Source organism: Lutra lutra, chromosome 4 (assembly GCF_902655055.1).
Source record: "Lutra lutra chromosome 4, mLutLut1.2, whole genome shotgun sequence".
Classification (NCBI taxonomy): domain Eukaryota; kingdom Metazoa; phylum Chordata; class Mammalia; order Carnivora; family Mustelidae; genus Lutra; species Lutra lutra.
This window is the reverse complement of record NC_062281.1, coordinates 3,940,003-3,951,694: the sequence shown is the minus strand read 5'-3', so window position 1 is coordinate 3,951,694 and position 11,692 is coordinate 3,940,003. Positions and strand designations below refer to the sequence as shown.

At 54.1% G+C, this 11,692-nt stretch overlaps 1 protein-coding gene across 1 annotated transcript in view; it reads right to left on the bottom strand.

The window, feature by feature from the left end:
• Positions 1 to 220: 220 nt before the first annotated feature.
• KCNK9 (potassium two pore domain channel subfamily K member 9) overlaps positions 221 to 11,692 on the bottom strand; it is a 76,091-nt gene continuing 64,619 nt past the window's right edge. Inside the window, exon 2 of the mRNA XM_047723568.1 lies at positions 221 to 3,064. Within this exon, the coding sequence (XP_047579524.1) occupies positions 2,223 to 3,064 (842 nt within the window). The 3' untranslated portion in view covers positions 221 to 2,222. The remainder of the gene's footprint in view (positions 3,065 to 11,692) is intronic.

Below are 11,692 nucleotides of genomic sequence, written 5' to 3'. Positions count from 1 at the left end.
CTTGCCCTTACAAATCAAAGGTGATCATACACCCCATTTGAGGACAAACCTTGCAAAGGTTTTCACGAGCAACCCCACACGGCTTCCCAGCACTCTCCTCCAAAGCATGAGACACTCTGCAAAGATCCACTGGTTTCGTACCTACAACACCCCCGCAAAAAAAAAAAAAAAAAAAGAAAGAAAAGAAAAATTTCTTCCAAGGGAGAAAAAATGTCTTCTCTGGACAGATTTTAGAGCCTTAAAATGAAAAATATATATACTTAAAAATCAGTGACTCAAGACAACCTTGAAGGTTGAGAATGGCGGTTCGCAGACCCCCGTCCCCACTTCCACAGGCCCGGGGCCCACACACCTTACAGGGCCCTCCACTTTGGAGGAGTCTGGATGGCTGCGTTTCAGTCCAATGGCCCAAACGCTCAGGGCCTGTGGCGTTGGTGCCTTTTTCTTTCAGAAATCTTGACGGTCCCTTTCTAGGGAGCAGACCCTCCATTCTGGGAGATTCCCATGGGGGCTCCCACTGCTCCTTCTGGGCCAAAGCCAAAGCCTGTTTCTATCCAAGAGCCATGGATGTTCAGTTTATGAAAAAGGCATGGGAAGACGGGTGGCTTCTAGAAATAGCGGGGGGGACGCGTGTCAAGGGAAGTGAAAGTCACCTCTGTGAATTTAGTTTCCAGATCTTTCTTTATTCCTGTTATCAATGAGGCCCCCAGTGTACCCTATTCTATAGCCTAGCGCTCCCCTAGGAGATTAACAGGCCTTCCCTTGGGGTTGTCCAAGGGGACGATGAGAAGGAATTTCTCCACTACTCAGGAAAACTGTCCCCTGAGACTGACAAGTTCCCAGCAGGCCAAGACACCGCTCCTTTGCCTCTAAACACTTCCTGAGACCAACACAGACTTGTTGCCCTTATTTACAAATCAAATGCAATTAGAGACTGTCTTTCTCGAAATACATATATATTTTTTTAAAAAAATAAGGAATGCCCTGTCAGTTTGTTTTTATTTTATTAAGAAAATAAGCCACATCCACCTGATACCCATTGTCATCCAAGCATCCCAAACCAGAATTCTCACTTACGCAGGTAGATGTCAAACCCCCACCATGGCCGCCACCTTCCTATAAATAAGAGAGAAGTAACAGAACATTCTGTGGCTCCAACAATTTTCCAGTTTCCCCTGACACTCCCAGTTGCATGGCAAATCGTTGGGGCTGCAGGTGACAGAAATGCCTTTAATAAATTAATATTATTACTGGCTTTGGACTGCTCATTGCTAGTTTTGTTGTCTTGCGTGGATAATGCGTACCGGTCGAACAAAGTGCATGCTTCTAAAAAATTTTTGAACTGGCAAGCGAAGAGGAGCCACGTCTTCTTTCCCGCCCGTCCCCTTAAAAGAAGTTTAATATAATTTAGAACGTAGCATTTAAAAAATATGGTCATGACCCGTCTGGGAGAAAGACCGCTCACGGAACATGCTTGATTTGGCAGAATGATAAATCAAAACCCCATGGGTTTGGTTTCCCCGTTTTGTTTGGAAGCCGCTGAAAGCAGGTTAGTAACAGAACTGAGTCACGGAGAAAGAAATCTGTGAATACCTAAAACTTTCCGTTTTGTCACACAGAGCGCACACACACACGCACACACAGAAGCACACGGGCGTGTGCACGCCCTCACTCACTCGTAGTCCGCACACGCACACACCCACAACCACCCACCGCTGGGGAGGAGGACGCAGAGGACTTAGGTCAGACGGCACGTGGGTGGACACTCACGGGCTGGCAGCCTGGTGTGCAACTTTGGGTTGGGTATCCTCTCGGCTCTGCCTGGTGGTCTTGGTGTCACCCCTGTCCTGGGAAAGCCACCCCCGAGATGGGGCAGGCTGCGGAGAAGTGTAAGGCATACTTCGCTGGGAAGGAAGGAAGGAATCCATGCTTCATGCTCAGATGCGAGTTTCAGAGGAGGATGGGCCTTTCTCTTCCCTTGGGCCAGCTCTGTCTCTCGCGGGGAGGTGGGGGAGCAGGTGGGGAGCAGACGGGGAGGGGGGAGTCCTGGGTGAGCGGGGGCGGGACCACGGAAAAGGGAAGGAGAGAAAGTAACACAGAGAATGAGGACAACGGTAAAGGATACTGATAATAAACACGAGGGAACGGACGAGGTGGGCCGGTGGAGCTCGAGGTCAAGTCGGACGAGCGACCGCTTCTGCCTGCGCCGCCCGCCCCGCACCCTAAACGGACTTCCGCCGCCGCATCAGCCTGTGGTTGTCGGTAAAGCTATGTAACCCGGGGGAGATGGAGCTGATGGGGGAGGGGAAGAGGCTGTTTCTCAGTGTGCTTGGCGAGATCTCCTCGATCTTGTAGGAGATGGAGTGGAAGTAGTGGGGCGCGAGCTTGGCGCTGAAGGAGTTGTGCTGCGCGGCCGCGCGGCCGCCGTGGTCCTGCGGCCGGTAGCAGGTGCAGGAGCACACGGACGGCAGGTCCGGCACGTCGGCCTTGCAGCGGGGCCGGCCGGGCCGCGCGTCCTCGGGGATGTGGATGACCATGCTGTTGCGCGTCCCGGCCAGCGACGCCCTCTCCTCGGCGTCCCGCCGCTCGTCCTCGCTGTTCATGGTCAAGAACCTGAGGACCACCAGGTTGAGGAAGGCCCCGATGACCGTCAGCCCCACCAGGATGTACATAAAGCTAAAGGCCACGTAGAGCGGCTTCTTCTGCAGGGCGCCCTTGGTCTGCAGGGCCACGTAGTCCCCGAACCCGATGGTAGTCAGCGTGATGAAGCAGTAGTAGTAGGCGTGGAAGAAGCTCCACTCCTCGCACTGGGAGAAGGCGGCCGCCCCGATGCACAGCGTCCCCATGCAGGAGAAGAAGCCCACGGTCACCATGTTCTCCATGGACACCTCGGTGCTGCGCATGCCGCAGCACCGCTTGATGCGCTTCAGCAGGTAGCGCACAAAGGTGTTCATCCGCTCGCCCAGGCTCTGGAACATGACCAGCGTCAGCGGGATGCCCAGCACGGCGTAGAACATGCAGAAGGCCTTGCCCGCGTCGGTGCCGGGGGCCGCGTGCCCGTAACCTGAGGGGGGTGGAGAGAAACGGAGAAGGAGTGAGGAGCGCTCTGGGAGGCGCGCGCTGCGGCTGGACTTCGCATTTCCACAGGGAGGGCGCTTGGGCATGCCGGTGAGCTGGGAGGGAGAGATAGGGGAGGACAAGGGAGGGAGGCTGGGGTGGGAAAGGCGCCGGGGCGCTTCCATGGGGATGGCGTCAGGGACTGCCCATATCCTGGAGGAGGGGGAAGAGAAGAACAAAGCAGTTTAGGGGTGGGAGGGGTGCTCTGGGGCATTTCATTTGGGGGCAGTTCAGATCAGAGGAGCAGCACATTCTTCTCAGAGCAAAACAAAGATTTTAAAAGGAAAAGCAGCATACTCACTAATAAGCCGCAAAAGTAGTGAGTCCAAGGGAGAAAATTAAATATGTCCACCGTGGATGGACATTACTGTTGCATACCAGGCTCTGTGTGGGGTCCTGGTCCTACAGGGCCTTATTCTGACCTCCTAACAATCCTAACAACCCTACAAAGGAGGCATAATGGGTCTGACACCAACAACAAGAAAACTGAGTTAGTTACTTAATAGTAGGATAACTTGAGTCCTTCAGGACTGGGATTTGAAACCAGAGTTTTCAAGTACCAAGAATGAGGCTTAGAAGCAGAGATTTTGAATCAAGAGGAGTAACTACAGAGTATGTAATATAAACACCATGAGGGCAAAGACTTGTATCTGTTTTGTTCACTGCTGGATCCCCCACGCCTGGAGTAACACATAGCATGTAGAGTATTTCTTTAATAAATGAAGGAATATAGTTGCACCACTGTGCTTCTTAGGAAAGAGGGAGCAAGTAATCCTCTAAGAACCACACAGATGTAAGTGCTTTTGAAATTCTTCATGAAACCTGGAAGCACATCACTTCATTAATCCCCTATGTCAATTGTGCAAAGTTGAGTCCATATTCCCACCCATTCAGAATGAGGACGGGGTGCTAGAAAGGTGCAGTTACCCCCCAGGAATCCTTCAGCTACTTAGTAATAATATCAGAGCCAGGATAGGGTCTGTACAACATGGCTGGAAGAACATGAGACTCAGTAAGCTCTAGATCAAGTTCTGGGACTAATACTGCCGAGAAAGAAAGGAAGGAAGGAAGGGAGGGAGGGAAGGAGGGAGGGAGGGAGGAAGGAAGGAACCGGACCTCAAATCACAGGCAGTATTTGGACCAAGAGCTTGGAGGATGAACATGGCCTTCCAACATCTTAAATCCTGCCCCATCAAGAAAGGCTTCCCTGGTGTTACCCTAGGCCATATGCTCACAGGCTCCTAGTCCTTTAACCAGCTGCATTATCTTGGATACCAGTCAACCTCTTCCAACCCTAGTTTCTGTTACATGGGATAATAATTCCCAGGTGGGTAGGGGCGCCTGGGTGGCTCAGTGGGTTAAGCCGCTGCCTTCGGCTCAGGTCATGATCTCAGGGTCTTGGGATCGAGCCCCGCGTCGGGCTCTCTGCTCGAAGCAGGGAGTCTGCTTCCTCCTCTCTCTCTGCCTGCCTCTCTGCCTGCTTGTGATCTCTCTCTGTCAAATAAATAAATAAAATCTTTAAAAAAAAAAAATAAAAAAAAAAAAAAATAATTCCCAGGTGGGGTTGTGCAGATCTGCTGAGTCAGACAGCACCTAGTCCAGGGCCTGGTACTCAGTGGGCAGGGGGTTGGAGGTCTTGGGGTCTGGTTGGTCCCTACAGTCTCCCACAGGAAACTTCATCTGACTGCCCAAGGCCACACCTCTCTACCAAGTCTCTATCACTTATGGTCTGTCTGTCCCTCCCCTGGCAGGAATTTGTGCCATGTCCTACCTGCCCCAGGGTCCATATTCTTACTAGATAGATGACATCATTTGTTTGCCTCCAAGATGCCTTTTCTTCATCTTCTCTGGTCCTCAATCACCCTGAGCCATCACTGACCTCCAGCCTCTCAAAAACCCCATAGTCCTTGCAAAAAAGGAAAAATGAAGTTGGAGTCAGGCCAGAAAGGATAGAAGAGGGAAACAGAAAGGTAATGGGGAGAGTGACTAATGTAGCAATAGAGGTCCATGCTGAAGAACAGAGAGCAATACAAATTATCATAAATTCTGAGAGCCTCAGACACCTTCAGGAGAGCATCAAAAGGCATCCCAGAAGGAAAAGAGAAAAGACCAAAGAAATTTGAATAGCCAAAATTAACCAAATTTGGTGAAAGATACAGATTTACAGATTCAAGAAGCCCAGTGAACTCCAAGTAGGATAAACACAAAACCACACATCAGAGTCAAACTGCTGAAAACCAACGAGAGATCCTAAAGGCAGCCAGAGAGAAACAAGGTATCACCTGGAGAACAATTTGAATACCTCTTCCTTCTAATCATAAACAATGGGGGCCAGGAAATGGTAGAATAACATCTTCAAGGAGCTTTAAAAAAAAAAAAAAAGACCGTTAACCTGGAATTGTCCACCCACAGGAAATATCCTTTAAGAATGAAGTCAAAATACTTTTTTACATTCAAGAAAACTCGTTACCGGTAGATCTGCACAGAATAATAACCAAAAGAAGTTCTTCTTCCTAGAGGGAAATGATACCAGATGGAGGCTTAGGTCTTCAGGAAAGAAAGAAGCACATCTTGGTAAACAAGAGGGTTTATATTTATACAAAATGCAGGGGTGGGAATCCCACTGTATCTCCAGAGAGCTCACCTGCATAGCTCATACAAAAGCCAGATGGAGGGTGGAAAACGGCAGGTGGTTGGAAACTGACTAAGGTGGTAATATTAGCTAGCGGATCCAGATGTGATATATTTTCTAGAGGAAACCAACACAGCATTGACCAGGTCAAAAACTGCACGTGGGTTGCCCAGACCGCACCCATTCCTGACAGTAGTGATGTTCAGAAGCAGTTTCCTTCCCATGGCTGGACAGTGGTATGTCCGTAAACCCCGTGTCCAGTCACCTGCCATCTGTCCTTCTGCAGAATGAACGGACTCCATCATTCTGACGTCCCGTGGTATATCTCACTGCTCCATTACAGTGGTGTCATGCCTTAGTGAGGTGTGTGCATGACAGAGTGTGGGAGGTGAACACCCCAGAGTTCCAGGCCTTCCACATGAATACATCTACGGCCCTGTGGTTTGGGCCCAGGAGCATTCTCACCACAATGGCAGACCAGTTGCTAAGTGTGCGATGCTTCCCAGAAAGAGACAGCCAGGCAGGACGTCTTCAATTTCCCCATCCAGATGCACCCACCTCCTCCCTGCTCTCTGGTTTCCAGTTAGTTGGTCAGGAGGTCAGAGGAAGGGAGGTAGGTGAGGACCTTGGTGACAAGTCACCCCTGCCAGCAGGCTCACAGCTGCAGTCCACAGTTGCAGTGACTGTTCCCGGACACACAGACATCTCTGTGTCATCGCTCATCCAGAATGCCACACCCTCCCGGGTTGCTTTCCCTCCACCAGACCCACACTTTCCAGAAGAGTCTATAAATAGTCTGCTGATTTCTCAGATTGAGAGTGCTACTTCCTGCAAAGGCCCTAATGGATACACTCCGTGTTATTGTGCGCTGGATCTGCTCACCGTCTCTGCTTGGACACAATGCAGCAGGCACTGTGTGTGGACGGGTCTACACCTATCACATGTACGCAAAGTATGCCTAAATTGTGCAATACACAGACGTCGCATCTATGGGTACTTTCTACAGAATATATACACATGCCTTTGGAACTTAATAGTATATGAGCGGGTAGAGGGACACAGGCACCGGGAACATACAGGGCACACACACCATGTACATTACACCAGTACCTAAACCGCATACACAGTACAGCCACAGCACACCAACCTTTGTGGACGGACGGCATGCATGTAGTACATGTGTGTATGCGCACCGACGACACTCGAGGCACAGGGTGTGCACACTGACGTGTGAGCTGCGGGGAATGCTGGTACATACTTATCATCCATGAGCGTACATCCTGCCTACAAGGTACCGGGATCAGAGGAGAGCTGCAAAATGTACCCACCCCAGACAGGGGGAGGACTGCCTCTCCTTCCCCAGAGGACAGCAGGGTACAGATCTCTAGTGGTTCTCACAGAACCTGTGTGACAACTCAGGTCCTGAAAAGATGAGGCTTTTCATCTGCGAATGGCTGGGTGGATGCACTCTGACCTCCCTGGGTTGGGAGCCGTATTCATCTGTTCCAAGGTTTTCCATTCAGACGTGTCTAGACCACTGACGGTGTCCCAGGCCCTGTGCTTGTCACAGGGGATCCACAAGGACTCCTTTCCCCCCAAATCCTCTCAAGGGCCTCCATCCAGCCAGCCCATGATGAGGGCCCTCCCAGTGCCCAGGACGAGGGGGCCTTAGATGGAGGTTGAGGGCATGGGTGTCAAGGCCACGGAGGACCCCCAGGCGGACCTGCCTGTTCTTGATCATCTCTATCCCCACACCCCGCTTAGGACCAGTCCTGGGAGCCCAGGAGCTATAGCTACATCCCCATTCCGGTCTTCCCACTAAGTCTCCAGGCCCCCCAGGCACCAGAGCAAGTTCTTCCTCCACCTCTGAGCCCTACAGGGGCAACGTAACCTCAGGAATCCCACCTAGGATAAGACTGTTGGTCCTTCCACCACTGCAAATGAGTAATTCATCCTTTTGGCAAAGCAATGTCTAACCATGATTTACACAGCATTCAGAAGGCATGCACCGGGCACAGAAGAGCTACAGAAACCACATCATCCCAGATGGAGGCCTCTGGACCAATGCCATGTGACCTCGGCAGTGTCCCTCAATTCACAGGCTGGATGTCGGGGATGAGGCTGAGAAAGGGAGAGGAGAGCAGCTTGTAGTCGCCCTGCAGGGCCTGGGGCCGTCCTTCCCCAGCCCTGGGCCTGGTAGCCCTGCAGGCGACCAGCACTGACCAGCACGAGCATCACCCCCAAGCCCCACCAGCTGGGCCACCGTGTGCAAAGCTCCCTGCACCCAGGGGATGCAGCAGCTCGCAGCGTCCATCCACACCAAGCTGTGTCCCCTCCCCCGCTTCCTGCTGATTTTTCTGCGTGGGCAGGGTCACAGACAGACTTGCTCATGGCCCCCAGTGCTGGCCCTGATAGGCTGCTTGGGTGGCCACAAGGGGCCAGGTCCCCAGGGATGGGGACCGCTGACCAGGATGGTGACTGCACGGACAGTCTGAAAAGCAGTCCTCAGTGCTGTACCCCAATACCATGCTCCCCAACATCCAGGACACGGGAGCTCAGATGAAGCACCCAGGAGTCTGTCTGAGGGACTGCCCCATCATCCCACCTTCCCCAGCCTGCCTCCCACACCCCTGAGCGCCGGGTGTCACCCCAGCCTCCCAAGCCCTGGCAGGCTCTGGCCCCCATCCTTCCCCCAAGCAATGTTTGCGCAGGGCCGTGGGGCTGGCCAGGAGGGACTGGAGTGGCACTGGGTCAAGTGAAGGCCCCGCCCTAGAGATGCTCACAGGTTCCTGGCCCCACACCGCAGCTGATAAGGACGCAGATCTGAATCAAATTCAAGGGCCCATGGTGCCCTGAGGCAGCAGAGTCCTTGTTGGAGGGACCCCAGCTCCTGAGACCCGGCTTAGCTCCCCTGAGTGGTACGGCCAGAGCTTGGAGCCCAGAAGTGTGCAAGGTGGGGCCAGGGCTTGAATGCCACCTACAGCCCTCCCCAGGCCAGGCCCTGTGTGGGTTGCTGGAGAATCAGGAAGAGACCTGACCACCAGCTCCCAGGGAGGCGAAGCAGAGTGTCTGAATCCTTTGCTTTGCCTGGTACATGTCAGAGACCAGGGAAGAACCGAGGAGCACCCAGCTCGGCCTGGGACATCAGCTTGGGGTTACTGCCTCTAAGGAGCCTTTGGGGTTTTGATGGATGAACAGGAGTTTGCTCAGGCTGCCCACCCCAGCTGGAATGCAGACATTTGGACATCGCTCCGTGCGTCAGGCCACGTCTTGCTCTTACCAATCAGCCCCTCTCCCTGGGCCTGGACCCTCTCTGTCAGCAGGGGGCAGGGCCCAGAACAAGTCCTGAGCCCCAGGATCCTGGCCCCCCCACCAGGAGCGCTAAGGGCAGGGCAGGCAGAGCGGGAAGGTGGAGCTGGTGCAGGTGCTCATGGGGAAGAAGCTTTAGGAGAATGGAAAGAAGGCCCTGGGCCCTGTACCCCAGGTTCCAGCACATGAACCCCCACTTCAGGACGGTGCCCCTGAGCTAAGCCCAGGAGGGGCTGGGGCATTCTAAGAGCTGCAAGGTTATTCGTCATGAGGAGGCATGAAGTTGGTGCTGGAGAAGGCTGGTCTCCCCATACTCACAGGGGCAAAGCGAGGCCCCGAGGCAGCCACGCCACCCCAATGCCACACAGCAGGCCAGCTTTCAAAGCTTCACATCTGAAAAGGGCCAACGGACTATAAAAACAATAAACCCCGCTTTGAAAAGCTGTCTGTGGGCTCTGCTCTGCCCCTGCCCCATCCCAGGATCCCTCAGTTTCCCCATCTGTGAAGCAGAGCAGAGAGATGAAGCTGCAATGAGAAGAAGGCTCTCGTCAGATCCCCAGGTCCTGCGACCTGCTGTGTCCCCAAATTCCTGGGGGGACCCCTCAACCCAGGTGATGATACCTAGAGGTGGGCACTGAGCGGGGCCAGGGGCCGGGGTGGGGTCTGGGGCCCTCGAGGGCAGCCCCACCCCCAGACCACACTGCTCTGACCCACAGACACTAAGCAACCTTGCTTGAGGATCCCAGATGAGGCCACCATGGGCCAGGCCGTTGGCAGGGGGTCCTCCCCTTCCTTCCTCCCACTGCATTCTGGCCAGATCGTGAGCTCTGAGGGCAGTACTGCCCACGCCCAATGCACCTCTGAGATCCTGGAGTACTGCACGGGGGAGGCATGCGGTACTGAGACGGATGCATCACCAGGCCAATGGTTTCTGCCTCCCGGGCTCTGCCTGGAAAGTACCGCCGGTTCCGAGCCCACCACTGAACCCAGGGTGCCTGGGGCAGGGGGGCAGCTCTGTCCAAGACATTGTCTCATCCAGCTGATTTCATGGCCCCATCAGTATACTTGGCCGGCCTCCCTGACCTGTCCTGGGGGAGGCTTGCTGAGACAGCCCACGTCTCCTCACGGCAGCTGGGTGACAGATAAAATGAAGAGGCCCCAGCTTTCCAGAGGGGAGCGATACAGGGACGGAGGGTCAGAAAACTAATCATTTCTATTGGGTCTGGGGCTCCCCGAAGAACCAGCCATGCTAGAAGGCAGCCCTCCCTTGCAAGACGCCCTGTGGTCCTGGCTGGCTCCTACTAGACTTTCCCGGAGTTGACAGCCACCAGGTAGGTACGAGAAGTTACCCAGACCTTGCTCCTGTTCTGGGCAGTGTTTCATTAAAGATGCCGTGAGTGTCCAGCAGGTGCTCTGCACTGGGAAAAGTAAATAAGGCAGCTGGGCTCTGTGGGTCACGGACCAGCCTCGCTCCTGACACGCTGGTGCTCAAGAACGGTCTGTGGCTCCCTAGAGCTCCCTGGGGACCTGGGCCCATCAACAGCGAGCCTGAATGACTTCCCCAAGCTTAGCACGACACAGCTGGCCAAGCTTCCCTGATATGGACCACCCCTCCCCGAAGCCCTGATTCCCCGGCCAGAAGAGATCAACCTACCTTTGAATTCCCACTCCAGGACACCGCACTGGAGGGGACAAGACTGGCCCCCAGCATGAGGCCAGCTTAGGTTGGAGACCTGATTCTGCCCTTCAGAGGCCCTGGGTGGTCACCTCTCTCCTCAGGCACCCTCATTCTTTGTCAAGTTCAGGGGTCGCTGGGCTGCTCCCTGAGTGACAGCAGCCATCCCAGCCAGGGCCGAGTGGGGGTGGTCGTGGCCGTCAGCTCCGGCCCAGACTCACCTGGGGCGGGGACAGATCGTCCCGCGGAGGGAAGGAGGTGGCTGTACTCACTGCTCACAACTCACTGCTGGCAGAGAATGAAATATTTATAAAGGACACACAAGGTTTTTGTGCTGATAGGAATTAAAATAGGCGCATTTTCCATTAAAGAGTGACTCAGGGTGGCTGTGAGAAGGGAGGGGAGCTGCCCTCAGCCCCTGTGCTTCCTGGCCGGCCCCCCACTTCAGAATGCAACCATCAGCCCACTCATCCTCCTTCCCACGGCCCTGGTCTTGCTCAAGCCCCCGAACGAGCGCCACATGATTATTAAGACCCAGGTGTCTGCAAACACCAAAAAGGAAAATGACTCATGGGGCCCATGGGGACGGAGAGGTGGAGAGCGGGCAGGAAGGGTTCTCGGGAGGTTCCTGGGTAGGGTCTGTAACTCCCAAGTTCTGTATCAGGCACCATCTGCCACTTACTGACCATGACCTTGGGAAAGCCACCTCGACCCTCTAAGCCAGGGCTTTCTCTCTGGACTATGGAGTAAAGCAGTCCCTCCCAGATACTACAAAGCTTGTCCACGTTCATCAGAGAGGGATGCCCCTTGGTGCAGCTGCCCCACGTGGGGTCACCCTTCTTGCAATGTAACAGAACCGGGTACCACCACATGACCTTGGACTTATGTGCAGGTCTCCCTTTCAACCCAAGAGGGGCGATGCTTCTTGTGGGCTCTGACTGGGTTGCCAGCTGAGCCCT